The sequence below is a fragment of the Lissotriton helveticus genome, chromosome 10 (assembly GCF_964261635.1).
Source record: "Lissotriton helveticus chromosome 10, aLisHel1.1, whole genome shotgun sequence".
Taxonomy (NCBI): Eukaryota; Metazoa; Chordata; class Amphibia; order Caudata; family Salamandridae; genus Lissotriton; species Lissotriton helveticus.
Window position 1 is genome coordinate 685572387 of NC_136071.1, and position 20447 is coordinate 685592833.

The window sequence follows — 20447 nt, forward strand, 5'->3', positions numbered from 1 at the left end:
TCTCACACCAAATACAATAATACCACTTTGGCGTTCTGCTGTGTCAATAGTTCCAAGTTATGTTACTTGCTCCATGTTTTGGGTGCAGTTGTTGATTTCGTCCTATCTTTTCAAATTATTTTAGGCTCACGCGATTCATTATGAATAATCAATGAATAATCAACAACAGGCTAATGGTGTCATATGTAATGTTTGATCTGAAACACACACAAAAAAGAATTTGAAACCTGAACAGTGAATAAATGCAATAGTAAACCGTGTTTTTTTACACAAGGATGCTGTTGAGGGCCTACTGTATTAAAAATTATACTGGCTAGTGTACAAGGTTCATCAACTTGGCTTCCATATCATAAACAAGACACCAATTCAATGGAGGTCCTTATTCTAAGGAGTGTGTGTGTGTCATCTCCCCAAATCAATCCAAGTAGAAGCGATAACGAATTATACATCTGGAAGTCAGATAATAAACTATCTGGTATTTTAATGCCTCAAGTATAGGAGAATCTATAACAGGAGTAATGTATGCCATGTTGTGTAACCCACTTACCCTAAAACATGACTCAGTCTTCCTTTTATCAGGACTGGCTTCCCATGCTCCACTGAAGTCCAGTTTTCGAAAATATGATACGATTATAGCGCGTGTGTAAAGGACCACCATCTAACAATTTGTTCAACTCTGAAAATGAGGCAAACTATGCTTCAATTGTGACCATATGCCATCAATGGGGAGGCATAAATCAGACCTACACAAGGTATTTAGGATACCTATTTATGACCGTATTACCAAATTTGCTAGAATCGGGTACACATCTATGAATGTATTTGTGGCTAGGCATTATACTAGAATATTCAGGTATTGTGATTCTGTGTAGATTAAATCTAAAACTCATATTACATCTGAATGCAAGCACTGTAAAAGATATCAGTTACGAAGAATTTAATTAACAATTCAATTGATAAAAATGAACATTTTACTTACCTTCAATAAAGCTCTTCCTGGTAGAGACTATCCAGCTGCAGATTCCTCACCTTTTGAATGCTCCACAGGCATTAGTCTGGATCCAGAAACTTTTCAGCAGTACCTGTGCACGCAGGTAGTTGGACCCATGCAGCTCAGCACTAACGCCATACCACTACAGAAATGACGTGTGGAGCTTCTAAAAGCGCCACTCCTGTGGTCAGTTATTTGAGACTGACTGCACCCCCAGAAGAGGAGCCCCAAGAGCAAATTGGGGTGGACAGTGTATAGATACCTAGACTTTGGATCTTATTAACGGAAAGAAGTCCAACAACAGAATGGGGAGGATGGAAGGGTCGGTGAGGAATCTGCGGCAAGACAGAATGCCTAGATAGAGTCTCTACCTGAAAGAACGTTACCGAAGGGAAGTAACCTGTACTTCTGATAGAAACTTCTAGCCACAGATTCCTCACCTTCTGAAAAGATAGGAATATGCTACTTACCACTATGCATCTGTTCTTGGCATGTAGGGCTGCTGACATTTATATCTATGCATAGATCGCCGCCTAGTGTTGGGTCCGGATGATTGCACATTGTTGTCCTGGAAGAGTCTTCGAAGTATCACGAGATAGGTGGCTCCTCCCTTAGACTACATCTTCAGATTGTTTTCCGCCATTGCGGCAGAGATGGAGTGTAATACAGTAAGTGATGACCATGCCTGAGAATGATTAGGAGTGCTACAGCTGCGACAGGCACCGGGGAGGAGGGCGGGCGATATAAATGTCAGAAGCCCTACATGCCAAGAACAGATGCATACTGGTAAGTAGCATATTCCGTTCGAGGCATGTGGACTGCTGAATTTATATCTATGCATAGAATAAATAGCAGTATCCTCCTTATCGGCGGTTGCCCGTGCCAGCTGCAGCAGTCTGAAAAAGAGTTCTGAGAACAGCCTGATCTACAGCAGCTTGCTGCTTGGAGTGTACATCCACGCAGTAGTGTTTGGTGAATGTGTGTATGGTGGTCCATGTGGCTGCTCTACATATATCCTCTAGAGGAATGTTACCTAGGAAAGCCATGGATGCCCCTAATTTGCGTGTGGAATGTGCTCTTGGGGGAATTGTTAATGTGCGTTTTGCTTTTTGATAACAGATTTGTATGCACTTAACTATCCATCTGGCTATACCTGACTTTGAAATGGGGTTGCCTTTGTGTTGTGGGGAGAAGGCAACAAACAGTTGCTTAGTCTTCCTGAAATCCTTTGTCCTGTCTATGTAATACAGGAGAGCTCTTTTGACATCTAGCGTGTGCAGTGCTCTGTCTGCCACTGAGTCCGGATTCGGGAAGAAAACAGGCAGTTCTACGGTTTGGTTAATGTGGAACTGCGACACCACCTTTGGCATGAATTTTGGGTTGGTACGCAGCACCACCTGATTAGCATGAATTTGGATGAATGGCTCTTGGATAGTTAGAGCTTGAAGCTCACTAACTCTCCTTAACGATGTGATTGCCACTAGGAAAGCGACTTTCCATGTTAGAAACTGTATCTCACAAGAGTGAAGAGGTTCAAAGGGTGGTCCCATTAGTCTGGTGAGAACTATGTTTAGATTCCAGACAGGTGAAGGAGGGTGTCTGGGAGGAATCACTCTTTTGAGTCCTTCCATAAAAGCTTTAATGGCTGGCACTCTAAAAAGAGAAAGATGCTGTCTGTTTTGAAGATAAGCTGCCAGTGCGGCCAAATGTATCCTAATGGAACTGTATGCTAGATTACATTTGTATAGATGCAACAAATAACATAATGTGTTGCGTGGACGCATCTAGCGGATTTATGTCATTAGTAGAACAGTAAATGACAAATCGCTTCCACTTGGCCGCGTAGCATGCCCTGGTTGTAGGCCTTCTTGCCATTTGATGATGTCCATACAGTCAGGGGGCAAGTTGAGGTTGCCAAACTCCATGACCTCAGGAGCCATATCGCAAGGTTTAACTGTTGCGGATCTGGGTGCTGAAAGTCTCCACGGTTCTGAGTGAGGAGACTGGGCTTGAGGTGCAGCTGTTGGTGAGGCACCACTGAAAGTTCTAGGAACGTGGTGTACCACGCTTGCCGTGCCCACGTTGGAGCAACTAGGATGAGCGTCATGGAGTGCTGCCGGAGTTTGCGTGCCACTAGCGGTATGAGCGGTGCTGGAGGAAAAGCGTACGCAAATCTGCCTGACCAGTTCATCCATATCGCATTGCCCTGAGACTGCGGGTGTGGGAACCTGGCGGCAAAGGTGTGGCATTTTGCGTTTTCATTTGTGGCGAATAGGTCTATCTCTGGATGACCCCACTGCTGGAAATATGGGTGGAGCACTGAGGGGTGTATCTCCCACTCGTGCATCTTATGGCTGTGCCTGCTGAGCAGGTCCGCCATCTGGTTGTCTTTGCCTGGGAGATGTTCCGCCATGAGGAACATGTTCCATTGAATGGCCCACTTCCACATGCTCTGGGCTAGATGAGACAATTGTGGAGAGTGCGTGCCTCCCTGCTTCTGGATGTAATACATGGCAGTCATGTTGGCCGTCCGGTTCAGCACGACTTTGTTGCACAGATGCAGCATAAGGGCCTTCATTGCCATGAAAATTGCCATGAGCTCCAATAGGTTGATGTGCATCTTGTGCTGCTGCGCTGTCCACAGTCCCTGCACTGTATAATGGAGGACATGCGCTCCCCAACCCTGGAGAGATGCGTCCGTTGTCAGCACTATCTGTGGTACAGGCTCCTGGAACGGTCGTCCCCTGCAAAGGTTTTGTGTGTTCCACCAATGCAGAGAGTTGTATGCACGACCGGTCACCAACACTAGGTCTTTTAGATGTCCTTGAGCCTGGTTCCACTGTCGTGCTGGGCACTCCTGAAGCGGACGCATGTGTAGCCTTGCGTGGGGGACTATAAAGATGCAGAAGGCCATCACACCTATTAGCTGCATGAATACTTGCGCTGGGAGCGAGTGTTGGGGCCTGAACTTTTGAATGAGCAATTGCATGCTGTTGACTCTGGCAGAGTTTGGGTGCGCTGTCGCTGGCAGAGTATTGATAGTCGCACCAAGGTACTGTTGCACATGTGCGGGCTGAAGGTGCGATTTTGGGTAATTTTGCGAGAATCCTAGACTGTGTAGGAGGTGAATTGTGCGGGACATGTGGCTGGCACAGTGCTGGGCCGACTTTGCTTGAATAAGCCAGTCATCCAGATAAGGATAGACGTGGATGTGTTGTCTCCGAAGGTGCGCCGCAACTGTTGCTAAGCACTTCGTGAACACCCTGGGGGCAGTAGTGACCCCGAAAGGCTGGACCTTGAACTGGTAATGCTGGTTGTTTATAGTGAACCTGAGATATTTCTTGTGTCCTGGGTGAACGGGAATGTGGAAATATGCGTCTTTTAGGTCTAGGGTCGCTAGGAAGTCTCCCTGACTGAGCAACGGTAGAACTTGTTGTAAAGTGAGCATGTGAAAATGTTCTGACAAGATGTATTGGTTTAGGGGTCTGAGGTCTAGAATGGGTTTGAGAGACCCGTCCTTTTTTGGGATTAAAAAGTACAGCGAGTACACCCCTGTACCCCGCTGATGTAAAGGCACGAGTTCTATGGCCCCTTTTTGCAGCATGCAGAGGACTTCCTGCTGCAATAAGTGCATGTGCTCTGCGGACATAGGACTGTGCCTTGGGGGTATGTTGGGTGGAGTGGAGGTTAGTTCTAGACAATAGCCGTGGTGTATAATGTCTCTCACCCACCTGTCTGTGGTTATGCTTTCCCAGACTGGCAGGAACTGCTGGAGTCTTCCCCCGACCGGTGTTATATGCTTGGGGGGCAGTGACAAGACGTCACTGTTTATTGGAAGCAGAGGATCTGGTATTATTATTTCCGCGTCCTCTGCCCTTGGTGCTGTTTCCACGATAGCCACCCCTATTGTTTTTGTTATAGGTGGTCTGCGAGCCCCCTCTGTTGTATTGGGCTTGCTGTGATGCTTAACCTCTGGAGGCTCCCCTGTTACCGGAGCGACGGAAGGAACTGCCCCTGAACTGTTGTGACTGCAGAGCCCCCATGGATTTTGCTGTCTCAGTGTCTTTTTTAATTTTCTCAAGGGTTGTGTCTACATCAGGGCCAAAGAGAAAATTAGGGTTAACCGGCTGGTTGAGTAAAGTAGTTAGTATCTCTGGCTTAAAACCAGAGATGCGTAGCCAGGCATGCCTTCTAAGCATCACACTTGTGTTTATGGCCCTAGCTGCCGTGTCTGCTGCATCGAGCGCACACTTGATGGACGCATTGGAGATTAATTTCCCTTCCTGTATTAGCATTTCTGCTCCCTCCTTATAAGTCTCAGGCAGGTGTTGTAGTAGCTGCTCTAACGTGTCGTAGTGAGCCCCATCATATCTGGCTAATAGGGCTTGTGTGTTGGAGATCCTCCAAATATTTGCTGCTTGAGCCGCTACTCGCTTGCCAGATGCTTCAAAGATTTTGGATTCTTTGTCCGGAGGGGGAGCATCACCACTTGTCTGAGAGTTTGCCCATTTACGAGCATTAGCCACCACGAGGGAGTCCAACGGGAGCTGGCCTTTGATGTACGTAGGGTCCACAGGTGCAGGCCGGTACTTTTTTTCAATCCTTGGGTTTACAACCCGTGCCCTTGTGGTCTCCTTGAAGATGTCAGTAGCGTGTTTAAGGACACCTTTTAGCATAGGCAATGTTTTTACTGATCTTTCTGAAGTTAAGAAAGTATCTAACAAAAAATCCTCCACCGGGTCAGCATGCATGTCCACATCATGGTTTTTGGCTGCCCTTTCAATTAAAGCATTAAACGCCGCAGTATCTTCAGTAGGCGAGGTTTTGATGGTATAGGATTGAGTGTCAGGTGTGGTCTGTGGCTCCCCAGGGTCAACAGGGTCAGACCAAGCTTGCTGTTCATCCTGATCAGTGTCAGCAGGATAATTGAACTCATCTTCATTGTACCCCTCCCCTATATCTTCATAGGTGCGTGTTGGTGAATAGGAATAGTCCTGTTCATAGGGCTCCACAGGCTCTGAGAGAACAGGCGACGTTTCTGAGTCTCTTTTTCTCTTTAGAGGGATTTTGTATCACTCCAAAGGTCTTTCTGGAGCTATTTTCCGTTTATAAATGGTGAGTCGACCTGTATCTGAGTCGATGAACAGTATAGATTGATTGTCATAGGAGGGTGGTTGGTAAATGACATCCTCTTTAGTGGACCGACGCCTGGAAAGCGTCAACACTTTTTTGGTAGTGTCGGTGCTTTTTTGTGGTTCGACGTTTTGTGGTCGAGCGGTTGGGGGTAGTCCATATTTAATAGGTTGTGAAAGCAGTGGAGACGAGCCGACCGGTTTTGAGGGTGCCGCCGTCTTCGATCCGACCAACTTTTTAGGATCACTTGACTGCTTGCGGACTTGCGTCGATTCGAGCTGTCGGTGCACAACAGGTACGCCCTTAAGCTTTGACGCGACGTGCTCTTTCGGGTCGGGTGTGCTCTTCGACTCAAAGGCCTTGCTGGAGATTGGCGCCGAGGCTGGAAGTTTCGGATCGACATTCTTTTTAGCTTTGAGTACTTTGCCGGTGTCGCCAGCTTTGGCCGTGGACGTCGACAGCGTCAGCGCGACGTGCCTGACGGCAGAGACAGTCTTCGGCGTCCCCTGTTTCGGGTCGACGCCTTGTGACCCCGAAGGGTTTACGACACGTTTAGATGGCTTTGGAGCCAACGAATCCGAAGTCGTCGAGCCGATGACTGACGTTATCAGTTTCGATACATGTGCTGTCGGTTTCGGTTTCGATTTTGCCGCTGAAAGTGGCTGATTGATTGATGGCTCCGTAGAAGTATTCTTAGCCGGGCCTGGACGCGGGGCTATAGAATGCTGGTAAAGATCTTGGCTAAGGCCTTCCGGCGATGCCTCGACCTGAGCCGTAGAGAGTTTAGTGTCGGTATCGGGCCCTGCGAGTGCGGAAGGGCCTGGCTCATCGCTTGAGTCGTCATTGATGGCTCCGACGTAGTCCTGGTCTTCTTCGACACTATAGTGTGATTCGTGCTCTGAATCAGTGTCCGACCGCTGGTCTGGATCCTCTTGATCGTCGCCCTCGACGACGTCTGCCTCGAAGATATCTTCTGGATCTGGCCCTGTTTGCTGGGCCGACTGCCTCGCAGCGCGTCGAAGCCGAAGTGTTTTCTTCGGCCGGAACTTTGAACAGGCCATGCAACTGGCCTCGTCGTGGTCCGGGGATAGGCACTTGTTGCACACTGGGTGCACATCGATGTAAGGGTATTTGGATTTGCAGATGGGGCATCTCTTGAACGGGCTCCGTTCCATCGTCGACGCTAGTCGGGGCCTAGTGGCCGAAGGTAAAACGGCCTCCAATGTCCTGTTCGAAGAACTGGATGAAGTACTGGGCACCGAACGAGAGACAATACCGACGCCCCGAAGGCCTTTTGGCCTCGCGAAAGTATTTAACGTATATTCCGCCTGGAGTCGAGAAGGTACATCCGAACCCAATGGCGGAAAAAAACAATCTGAAGATGGAGAGGATGCCCATGCGCACTGTAGTCCAAGGGAGGAGCCACCTATCTCGTGATACTTCGAAGACTCTTCCAGGACAACAATGTGCAATCATCCGGACCCAACACTAGGCGGCGATCTATGCATAGATATAAATTCAGCAGCCCACATGCCTCGAACACAAGTTATTACTTATTTGAAAGGGGGCCTTGGATGGACTCAAACCAGAAAGACCTGTAAAACTGAGCAGGCAAAATGCGAACTTGACAATGCAGCCAATAGTGCTCCGTGAACGTATGGAGGGTCTCCTATGTAGCCCCCTGGCAAATGTGTAGGTCAGGGACTCAGAGCTAACGCAGTGGTAGCAGATTTGGCCTAGTAAAATGAGTGTGCAGTACTTCTGGAGGCTGGTTTTTAGCCAATACGTAGCAGATCTTAGCGGAGAGCACAATGCACTGTGAGATAGTTCTCTTCTGCATATCTTTAACTTTCTTTGCCGCAGTGAACGCCACAAAGAGCTGATTGATCGTCTACCTGGTATTCTTTGCTACAATCTATGTAGAAGTCAGCGCTTTCTTGGGGTCCAAGCAATGGAGTTTTTCCACCTTCCTTAGAGGGGTGACATTTAGCATAGAATGCCAGCGGAGTAATGTTTTGACCAACATGGAACGGTATCACAACTTTAGGCAAGAAGGATGCCCGGGTCCGCAGAACCAGCTAGTCTGGGAAGAAGGTGGTGTACTGCGAGTTGACACAAAAAGCTTGAAGCTCACTCACATGCTGCACCAATGTGATAGCGTGAGGAACATGGTCTTGAGGATGACGAGCCGCAAGGAACAGCTGAGATGAGACTCAAAGGGAGTGCACATCAAAAATGTGAAGAACAAGTTATCGACCCACTCTGGAGAATTAAAGAAGGCTGATCAGGCAAACTCAAAAAGGCAGAAAGAGCCTAAAGGTATCCTTTAACTGTGCTCAGAGCAAAGCCTTGCCGGGCTAAGGACAAAACAAACAACAAAACATCAGATAACTTTGCCTGGAGGGGGTACCGCACCAAGCCACAAATCTGCCTCAACAACAAGCATATATAATTTTTGTTGAAGGACGCCTGGCTACTAAGATGACATCAACTACGTCCGGAGCAAGGCTGTAGGTGTACGGCTGTTGCCACTCAATCTTTAAGCATGAAGATGGAGATTGCAAAGGCCCAGATGCAAACCCTGCCCTGCTGCTACAGCAGGTCTTCCCAAAGGGGCAGTCTGATCAGAGGACAAATGCTTAGGCTTGGGCCCGGATGGTGCTGATCTTGTGACTCTTCTTGAGGTATGGGCAGAAAGGCATACAGGAGTCCAGAGTTCGTGTTGGTGCAATAGACACCATGGAAACTCCAAAGTGCAGACACTTCACGTTCCTGACAGTGGCCTACAGATCAAGGAACGGTTCTCTTCTCTCTTTTTGTGTAACAGGCCTTGCACCATCTTCAGGTGTAACTGGCACTTGTGATCCACTAGGAGCTGACAATTGAGCTTGTCCGCCCTGGCATTCAATTACACTGCCAGGTGGTTCACCATCCGAAAGATCTCTTAGTGGTCCTGTCATTTCCAGAGGCACAAGGCCTGCTGGCACAGGGTCTGTGATACCACACTATCCTGTCTGTTGCAGTACCACATTGGGGTGGTGTTGTCCATAAGCACCTGTACTAGCATCCCCTGATGAACGAAGGAAAGCTTTCAACACCAAGCAGATGGCTCCAGAAGGGTCTATGGAGCCAGGATGCTCCCAGAGACCAGAAGCTTCTGATCCCCACCTCTACCACATAGTCACCGCAACCCAGAAATGATGCATCAGTCACCACTGTCTGCTCTGCATGGGGAAAGGAGATGGGGGCTGCAGCGGACTCAATCGCAGGCAAACAACCACCACTGTATGTGTTTTGCATGCTCTTCCAAAATCTGAACGTGGTTAGAGATTCCCTTGATGTCGGGCTTACTGAGACTTCAGATCCCATTTCAGAACCTGCATTGGCGTACTCAACCAGCAGTATGCAGGAGCCCATCAGTCCCAGCTGCCTCAGAGCAGCCTCCACTGAAATCCAGGACCAAGGATGAAATATCGGTATCATGGTCTGAATGTCCTGGTCTCTCTTCCAGCCTCCACTGAAATCCAGGACCAAGGCTGAAATATCGGGATCATAGTCTGAATGTCCTGAACTCTCTTCCCCTGGAGAAAAGAACGAAACCGAATGTGTTCAAAATGACTCAAATGAAAGGGAGCATTTGAGAAGTAGTCAGATGTGACTTCGGCACATACATTTCTGACCTGATTAAGGCACAACCAGTGCTGTTATGGCACAGGATTTGGACCACCGAAAACGCAAGATTAAATAGAGAAATAATCAGGGACTCTATGGGACTAGACAAGTCTTGTAAAATATTATGGTTAAAATATGTGGGAAGTTTTATGCAGGATATTGGCCACCCAGAATACTATACCAAGCCAAACTGTATGAATCTCATAAAACGTAAAGATTTTTAAAAAATGGTCATGTCTCACCTAGAAGGAAACAGATTAATATCCGAGCTAAGTAAACCAATGGTGATTAGCCACCAATTGACCCTGACGACTGTATATATACAACCCTACTTGTTGCGTGTCCACGGTGGATATGATAGATACCTTCTGACAAGATTTAGGTTTGGGACTTTCCATCATTTAACTTCATATCCAACTGTAAATGACTGGTCAAGAGAATTAGGTCAATGTCCCTGTGACAAAGTATCCAGACAAAGCACAATGCATGTAGTTTTATTTTGTAAGTTATATAACAAAGAGAGGAGAAGATGGTTAACACCCCTTTTAAAGCAGGGCGGATGGAGACAATGTCGCCCTGCCTTTATATATTTACAGATGCTCGAAAATCATTACTGTATTGGGTCTATGATGGGCTTCCTAAAGAATGTCATGAGGACATGGAAAGCTGTTAACAACTGAATCATGGGACACACGTTCGAAAATACATATAGGGAAGTATGAAATCACCCTGTTTTTCCGTCTAAATTTTTATATGTTTTTAAAATGCTTGTCGTTTATAACTGAAAACTTGTATGCATTGTATGGAAATGTATTGTTGGATTATGTGTATGCGTTTATGATTTAAACTTTTCAAAATCGAATAAAGCTCATTTTGATTGATTAATTGACTTCGGCACATTGATAGTGAACCCCAAAGATGTAACCTGGAGGTCACGAGCCAACTTCATCTGCTAGTCGCTGAGGTAAGAGAAGACTAGCACCCTGATCTCCGAAGGTGGGCTGCCACCACTTTTGTCAACACCTGAGGGGCACTGGCGAGGCTGCAAACTGAAAATGCTGACTGACTGACTACGATATGCATGTCTCTGCAACGACGCTCAACATCCTGTAATTCTGGGCAAATCACGTAATCTCCCCGTGCCTAAAAAAAGAAAATGAATGTGTCCATCTGTAACGAAACTGGTGCTCATGTAAAGCGTTCTAATACCGGATATCTTCGGGTCTAGTTTGCGCTATATAAAACTCTAAAACATAAAACATGAAGATTGTGGAATGGAAATAGGTGTGCTGCAGGTCCTGCGCCACCATCTAATCCCAGGGTTGAAGGTAGTCAAGACCTGGGCCAGCGTGAGCATTTCTGAACTTTTCCTTTTGGAGGAAAGGCATTGAGGCAATGAATAGGTCTAAAATAGTCTGGAGGCCTCCTCCCTTCTTGGTTACCAGAAAGCAGAGCGAATATAAACTATGTCCTACTTTTGGCACAGGCACCCTATTGATAACCCCTTTGCCAAAAGGGGCTACACTTCCAGACACAATATGGAAAGATGGTCCTCTGTCAGTAGTTAGGGAACCAGTGAAAGATGTGGAAGTGAGGAAAAGAAGTGAAGGACATAAACCGACTGAACAATTTGTATGGCCCACCTGACAGATGTTATAACCTGCCAAACCCATCAAGAATCGTTGGAGCTGATAAGCTATAGGAGCTTGTCAGATATGACTGCAGGGGGTGGTAGTGGACTGGAAGGCCCGTTGACCTTGACGACAGGGGGCACCGCAGCCGTGACTAAAAATCTGCTAGGTGCTAAGCTGGAGGTGGATTGGCTGACAGTATGGGGTACCTCTCACAATGACATGAAAAAACAGTGGGGCAGATGCATCTTGAGAGGTAGGGCCAATAAGCAAAGGGGGTGGGTTGTAGTCTACTCCTTGAACTGCTCAAGGGCGGAGTCTGCCTTGTCATCAAACTGGCAAATACAAACAGTAAGCCCATGAAGAACAACATGACATCAGTTAAGAAAAATGGAGGACCGCAGCCAAGCATGGCAGTCAATGGAGACGCTGGTGCCAATGGTGTGCCCGAAGGGATTGGCAGTGTTCAAGCCACAATGAACAGTGAACTTAGCCGTCTTGAAAGGCCTGGGTGAGGACCATCAGGAGATCACCAGGGACACCTTGGAGGACTTGAGCCAACAAGTCCCAAAAGGCATGGGAAGAGACTCCCAGCGGGCAGGCTGGCATTCACTGTCCTGGTGCCAAGCTGGTGGGAGAAGAGACTTCCTGAATGTCTCCACCTGTTTCGCCTCCCTATCCACACATACACCACCAAGTGTTTCTGTGAGGGGTGTGGAGATAAAAATGCAGGCTCATCTGGGGCAAAGTGGTGGCATAGTGCAATCTGGCAGATGACAAACGTGGCTTTACAGATGCCTTGTTGGGCGCATGGGCCAAACGTTTGTCCCATGCCCCCAACAAGGCGTCTGTAAAGCCATCGTTAAATAGGACTCAGTTGATGTCTGCCCCGGCTGAGAACCTCCGTAAATAAATTGATTTTGACCAACAAGGTGGTGAGCTGGAGGTCAGGAACTTTGGTTGCCCTACACCTAACCATAATATAGGAGGCACTCTCCACAGTGGCAGGAACTAGGATGTGAAGAGCCTGGTCTCAGAAGAGGTTTCAAGGCTTGCGGTCAAGTACGGCCTTTAGGTTCAACAATGCGCAGTCACTCCAGGCCTTAAAGTTGTGGCTTAACTCATGGAATTTTGGGGAGGATCGGTCACAAATATTTGTTTGTGACAGTCCTTACAGAGCTTAAAACCTGTTGCTTTGAAAGTGGACATGTCCCTCGCACACCGTAAAACCATTTGCATGATTGTGGAAAGGGTTTCAAAGAGACAAGAAATAGCTCATGATCCGCATCTGGTGCCAGAAAAAGAAAGGAACTGACGTCAGCACACAGGAGGGAAGTCTATATATGCTCTGCACATCATTTCCGGAACAGAACAGCATCTGTGTGGAGCCGCACAGTGCTACCTACCAGCACAGGGGTGCAACTAAAAAGTTTAGAGATCCAATCTGATGCCTGGGGAATATTCAAAATAGGAGGAATCTGCAGCTAGACATTTCCATCTGGATCTGGTTATTGAAGCGTTGTTGAATTCATATCATTACAATGTAATAAGATACTCTTTGTACTTTGGAGAAGTTAACTGCATTTTTGTGATGATCATATTACTATTTGCTGTTTTGTTACATTTCTTATATAATTTGCATGAAACCTCACTATTAAACAAATATACAAAACAGGTCAATGTATTAAGGATGAACACAAGCTGGAAAGCATTTCAGGTATGCCTTTCTTCACACGAAGGTTGGCAGGAGAGCGGTGTGAGTGTTCACTTTCGTGCAGAATTGTAAAAAAGAATTTTTTAGAATAAAAACTTTCAAACAAATTTGATCATTTCATTTTTAACTACTTCTAACAAATGTGTGCCTCTCTCAAGAAAACAGCTTCCAAATTTTCAGAACACAAATTCTAGTATTATGAAATTATATTATTATGGTTGTTTAAACAATATTACCTCGGCTATCATCCATCTCCCCATCTCTGGAATGCTCAGACTGAAGCTCGGGAGGAGTTTGCAAAACAGCCACACTATTCTGGTTGATAATCTTCAGTTTTAGCTTTGGTTTGGAACGCTTCTTTCTTGGGACAGTTACAGTAAGGCTCTGTAAGTGAGAGAGCCCAGACTCTGTCAAACACACACCATCCTGTGTGAATGTCTTCGGAGGTTCTAAAAAAAGTTTAAAAAACACTATTTTCATGGGGCATACATGAGCTCTTGTACATGGATATTAATACATACACACTTACATAAACAAATATCATGTAACCTTGCTTTATGGGCCTACAACAGTGACATTGACCCTTGTGGAATGTTATAATACCGTTTTTCCTGGACGTGCTTTTCATAAGACCCTCAAGTTTCCGAGGCAAGAACATTTCACAGTAAGTGCCTGCCATAGTCCAGTCATTTTTTCAGAGGTTTAGTAGGAGGGTGTGTGGCATTTAGGAGTAGATTGCAGGAGGTAAACCAGCAAAGACTTAAGACATGAAAAGAGGTGAGGAAACAAACTTGAAATCTGGCACCATATATGGGTTCTGACGCTATGGTAAAAAACAAGAATAAAAGAGTTATTTCTAAAATCACAGCAGAAGAGAATTGTACGAAAAAAATTACTTACCTATACAACCTCATTTCACTACAGGGAACTCTTAATTGAAATCATATACACTTAATAGTCATATCAAGACTTGGGATCCTGCAGCACTCTAGATAAAATAAGTGTATTAGATACTTTTCTTAAGAAAGTTCTTAAGTAGGGCCAAAAATTGTGGAAGTCTATAGGCAACCAAAGAGGTCAAAATTGGGTTGTTCACAAAACAAAACAAAATAGAAGCTACGTGTGTTTTGAACCAGCCACAAATGTAAAAAAAATGACATGGAAACCTGTTTCACAAACCTTTCTTAAGTACTTCATTTAGCCAATGGTTCAAACGAGAACAACAAATAAGATGGCAATAAATGATAAGTGGTGGCAGGGCAAGAAATAACTTATCTCAAGAGGTATATGATACAAGAGCACATAAGCAGACTTCCCCAAATTAATTAAAACTTCTGATGCTTAATCTAAACATGCGTTGAGTTATAATAACAGAGCTCTTACCCCATTTTTAAAGAACAATTTCTAGGTTTGATCCCAGCAGTCACTATCATATCATGTGAGGATGTCCAAAAATAGCTGTTTCGAATCCTTTACCAGGACTGACAGGCCTCAATGTTTTAAAATTTGGACATTCATTATTTGATAATGGCATCTAGTTCTTCCATGACACACACGTCAAAAGTTTGTCCACCATAATGAATTATCCTAGTCCACCATAATAAAATATTCAGTGGCTCGGGTGCATCTATTACTGTGCGTTTGTCAGCCGCTCAGTTAGTAGCAAATGGGAAATCTGTCTGCTGGACAAGGAAGAGAAAGCATATAAGAGATTCTCATCTAAGCCTCCAGCAAAACTACAGAGAGATCATTCAGCAACTGAATACATGCCCTGGATGTAGGACACAACTTCTTTACAGAATATGCCAAAACAATACAGGTCCTATCAAAAAGGACATTAAATGCCTATTATGTCATAGCCTCACCAATAATTGTCTGACCCTCAAACATTATCAGATACCTGTTTCAGCCCAGTTAAATCCATGAATCATCAGCAATGCCTCCGTTTACATGCATTTAGTGGAAATTCACATGTCCTGCTTTTTAATGGTTGATCTATAAACCTGACACTTTTCTCAACCAACCAGGTCTTCAAATATGGCTTGGATCGACCAACAGGGGTTAATAGGAAAGCGATATAAATTGGGTTAACAGAAAAGCATAAGAGGTCAGTGGGAAATAAACCAACTTTCAAGTGTATGTTTCTCACTTGCAAACCCTGAATATTTCCATTAGACAATTTTTGCAATAGTTCCACAGAAAGAGCAAACATCATTGGAGACATAAGAAAACCTCGTCTAGTTCTCCTAGCCAAAATTGTTGGTGTCGCTAGCTGTGCCAGGATTATCCGTTTTATGCAGTAATTGAAGAGGTTTGCTTAATGTACTCTAGTATTCAGGGGCCTAATACAGTCATTTCCACATTTCTGTGGAGAACATTTCAGTTGACCCTATCCAATGCCTTATCTAAGTAAAGTGTTCAGATGGGAATGTTCCCTGCGTAGTAAAAGGATGTTTACCACACCCTTAGTGCCAGACAACATGTGAAACATTATGCTGGTTTTTATTTTGGGCCCGACATCATGCTAACTTAGCATGAATGCACGGGCCTGGGTTTGTCCTTGAAAATGAAAGCCTAAGACCCGTTGTGTAACCAGGAGGGGTGCAGCAAGAGTCTCCTTATAACAGTGGACTGCTATCTCTGTCCTGGGTGAATCATGTAAAGTAGTGGTGGCAGAGCACCACGTTTTATGAGTTATAGTATGACCAGGCCTTTTTCTCTGTATCAGTGAGAGTATGGTCTACTGCTCCCTTTTGTATAAAGGTCCACTGGTATAAAAGGACAAGAACCTGGCACCGACACTTCTGTGTATGTGGAGTGGGTGTGTAAGTTCGGTGCATGTGTAGCACACGTATGTTATGCGGCCTGTGGGATTCATTTTGTGATGCCCCTGGTTTAGCATGTGTGAGAAGTTGGCCTGATGTGCAGTGCTCACTATTCTAGTGATCACTATATATCAGTCCAAACAACCCTTATTGATGATTGGTTGTAAGTCAACCTTATAGACCAGCTATCCTAGTAGCATGGATACGAGCAGTCTAAGGCTAAGACTCTAGAGGGCGTGTTAAGCCAGCTGTTTTACCATCACATTACCCCTTGAACACCCAGTGAAAGGACACCACACAAGTTGTTATGAAAATAAACAGTGTATTTATTTATAACAAGACTACCCTGGCTCTTTATGAGACAGGGAGCTAAGCACACAACAAAACTCTTACGAAAATACTTAAGTTAGCACGTTATACACAAATGCCCGAGGGGCACGAAAAACCATATACGCTAAAAGTGGAATGCGAATTACTAGCAGGTAAGTAACAGTTCTAATAGGCTTTGGAATCGCTAGGACTGGACTAGGGAATCGTTAGATTACTACTAGGAGGCCTAGGGGACTCGGGTGCAGAGTGTGCACTCTCACGCGGGATGCGGGACAAAGTCTATGGAAGCTAGAATTCACAAAGTTAGTGTTCACGGGCGAACCCGACCTGGTGGGAAGAAAACGACAGTGGATCCTGACCCTTGGATAGTGAGGCTATGCTGGGACACCGGAGTGCCGAAGTTACCTAGCCCAGGGGCTGCAGCTGCATAGGTCTGAAAAGACGTCGGGGATCTCGTTGCCGGACCAGGAGCCTGGAAGGAAGAAGTTGCTGGCAGGCGACCAGTGAAGGAAAGTTCGATGGATCCAAGCCTGGATCAAGGAAGAAGAAAACCTGAAAGCAGAGGGGACCAAGTTCTTGAATCACTAGCCAGTGATTAAGTGGGCACCAGGATGGCACCGGGCGAAGTCACCGCAGTCAGGTGAGTGGGCACTGCTGGGCTCTGCAGTCTCTCGGACCAGGAGGCGTTGTCGGCGACCAGGATGGAGGTGCGAGCTGTCCCACGAAGGATGAAGTCGTTGGCGTCGAAGTTACCCAGGATTGGGCAACAAGCCTTGGCTAATTCAAGCCCACGCGGTGGACTCAAAATGGCGTCTTGAGTGGACCAGGAGGGTCCGGGGTGCTCCTCTTCTGGAAGGGAGCCAGGGCCAGTCTGGAGCAACCAGACCAGCAGCAGAAATGTCGTCGGGCGTCGTTAGGAAGGCCACAAGCCAACGGGCTAGTAGCCAAACAACGCGGTGAGCAGCGGAAAGCAGAAGGGCCCCACGCAGATCGTGGAGATGCTGGGGGGCTGCACTTCGGAGCTGGAGCTGCTCAGAGTCGGGGCTTCTCGGACCCCAAAGCACTCACCAGTAGATTACTCGGCGGGCTGGCTGGAAAGAAGTCGTGCAGTCTTGCAGATGGCCGGTCCCTTGAGGTCTCGTCGCACCCACGGTTCTCAGCTGGGCTGTAGAGGTGGGTAGAGGTCAGAGGTGCCAGGGAAGCCGGTTCTCGTCGAGCTGGGCAGTCGGATTCCGGAGGAAGGACTTACAGCAGACCGCAGTGTTCTTGGATGGTGCCTGCGGATGCAGGGTGACTACTCCTTAGTCACAAGGGAGAAATCTTAGGAAGAAGTCTTGAGTTCCTTTCGCAGAAAGTAGTTTCAGGATTCAAAGATGATCTGATTTGGAAGGGGGCCAGTCTCTACCTTTATCCTGTAAAAAGGGGCTGGCACGCGACTAAGTCCTGCCCTATGGGTGGGACTAGGAGGGGGGTGGTTACACCCACTTCCTTGGCGGGCTTTTCCCCAGCACAGGGTCTGGAGTGACCCTGGAACTGGTTCCAGCCAGCCTATGCACAGTGAGCACCGGGGTGCCACGTGCAGTCACCTTCCTCTAAAGCCCTGCCTACTTACAATACACAAAACCCTGTCTGGGACGGTGCTGGCACCGCCCCTGGCAGGAAACCCTTTGTCCTTATCTCCTGCTCTGGGAGGACTCCCAGCAGCAGGAGGGCAGACTTGTGTCTCGGTGGCAGCATCCATTTTGTGGATGCTAAGGCTCTGTCTGACTTTTAACCGGGTTATAGGTTACAGGCATGTCGTGTCCCTCTAGAAGGGTGGAATGCTAACCCCGTCGCCAGAATTGGCGAGGGGTTAGTATTCCAATTCGTATGACACCTTACTCGACATGTTTTGATAAAGCGATACCAGAGTTGGCACATAACCGCGAGGATTATAATGCACTTAAGAGTATATGGTATGCGATATCATGGAAACGGCTAAGGGATGGATCCCGAAAGCCGCAGACAGGCTCAGCTCATGCCAGAGCACCATCTCACACGATTCCAAGCACTCTGCCTTCAGGATGGTTAAGGCCTGCTATAGGAGTGACTGATAGGAGATCTGTGTGTCCATTTTTAGGGTTAGATATAGGTATACTATATCTAAAGCAAAGGGTGAGTAAACCACCTTGCCCCAGCTGTCGTGCAGCCAGTTGTGTCAGTTTTAGTTAGTCAATCCAGGGGTGGCATAATACATGCTTCAGCCCCTGGGAGACTTCTGGGTGCACCTCAGCCCTGGGTACAGGGACTTGGAGAGGGCCCAGTGCCAATTCAGTACCTGGGTACAATTTGGATAGAGAGAACAGCTAGGCTGTGGGTCTGATTAGCAGGCCCACAGCCAGGGAAAGTCGTAAACCAGTGCAGCAAAAAGCAAAAATCTGGGTGATCATAGGATTGCAGACCCTACTCTCCTACATGACCCCCCCCCAAACTTTGGGACAATAAGCTAACCTTGACCAGGTGAGTCTTCTTGCTCTAAGTGGAAATACCTGGAGAGCCCATCAGCATTGCTGTGATCAGTCCCAGGTCTATGCTCCACTGTAAAATCCATCCCCTGTAGGGAAATGGACCACCTAAGCAGTTTGGGGTTTTCACCCTTCATCTGATTTAGCCACAAGAGGGGCTTATGGTCTGTCTGAATGGTGAAGTGAGTGCCAAACAAGTAGGCCCTCAGCTTCTTCAGGGCCCAGACCACAGCAAAGGCCTCCCTCTCAATAGCTGACCAATTTTTCTCTCTGGGTGTCAACCTCCTACTAATGAAAGCAATAGGCTGATCATTACCATCAAAATTCAGTTGAGACAGAACAGCTCCCACACCCAACTCAGAAGCATCTGTTTGGACAATGAATGGCTTGGAGTAATCTGGACTCTTGAGGATAGGTGCTGTGCACATGGCCTGCTTTAGGTCATTGAATGCTTTCTGACAGCTTGCTGTCCACTGAACTTTCTTTGGCATCTTTTTGCTTGTCAGGTCATTAAGGGGGGTCACTATGGACCCATAATTTCTGACAAACTTCCTATAGTACCCAGTCAGGCCCAAGAAAGCTCGAACCTGAGTCTGGGTGATTGGAGGAGTCCAGTCCTTGATGGCCTGTATCTTACTCTCCAGTGGCTGAACCTGGCCTCCACCTACAAGGTGGCCCAGGTATACAACCTGTGACTGCCCTATCTGGCACTTTGTGGCCTTGATAGTGAGGCCTGCCTTTTGCAGGGCCTCTAACACTTTCCTCAGGTGGACCAGGTGATCCTCCCAGGTGGAGCTAAAGACAGCAATATCGTCAAGATAAGCTGCACAGAAGTCATCCAGCCCAGTGAGGACTTGATTCACCAACCTTTGGAAGGTGGCAGGTGCATTTTTCAGTCCAAAGGGCATTACCACAAATTGATAATGCCCTCCAGGGGTAGAAAATGCTGTCTTGGGTTTGACTTCCTCAGCTAACCTGATTTGCCAATACCCAGCTGTCAAATCAAATGTGCTTAAGAAGTTGGCAGAAGCCAATCTATCTATAAGCTCATCTGCTCTTGGTATTGGGTGGGCATCAGTCTTAGTGACTGCATTGAGGCCTCTGTAGTCTACGCAAAACCTCATCTCTCTCTTACCACCCTGGGTGTGAGGCTTTGGCACTAGAACTACTGGGCTAGCCCAAGGGCTATCTGAGGGCTCAATGACTCCCAGTTCCAACATTTTCTGCACTTCAGTTTTGATGCAGTCTCTAACATGATCAGGCTGCCTGTAGATTTTACTCTTGACAGGCAGACTGTCTCCAGTGTCAACATCATGGGTACACCAATCAGTTTGGCTGGGTGTCAGAGAGAACATATGTCGAAAGGATTGCAGAACTTGCCTGCAATCCTGTTGCTGATGTTCAGTGAGGCTGCCACAAAAGACAACACCATCAACTGACCCATCATCAGGATTCTGAGTGAGCAGGTCTGGGAGAGGGTCACTCTCTTCCTCCTGTCCCTCATCTGTGGCCATGAGCAAGCTCATGTCCTTCCTGTCAACATATGCCTTGAGCCTGTTAACATGGAGCACTCTGAGAGGGCTCCTGGGAGTTCCAAGGTCCACCAAGTAGGTAACCTCTCCCTTTTGCTCAATGATGGTGTGGGGC

General features: G+C 46.8%; 1 protein-coding gene across 15 annotated transcripts in view; it reads right to left on the bottom strand.

Annotated features, from left to right (window-relative positions):
- Positions 1-20447, bottom strand: part of KMT2C (lysine methyltransferase 2C) — a 1799940-nt gene that overhangs the window by 846681 nt on the left and 932812 nt on the right. For all 15 annotated transcript variants that reach the window (XM_078663231.1, XM_078663229.1, XM_078663237.1 and 12 more), the window contains one exon: positions 13378-13590. In XM_078663231.1, coding sequence (XP_078519357.1) covers positions 13378-13590 — 213 coding nt within the window. The remainder of the gene's footprint in view (positions 1-13377; positions 13591-20447) is intronic.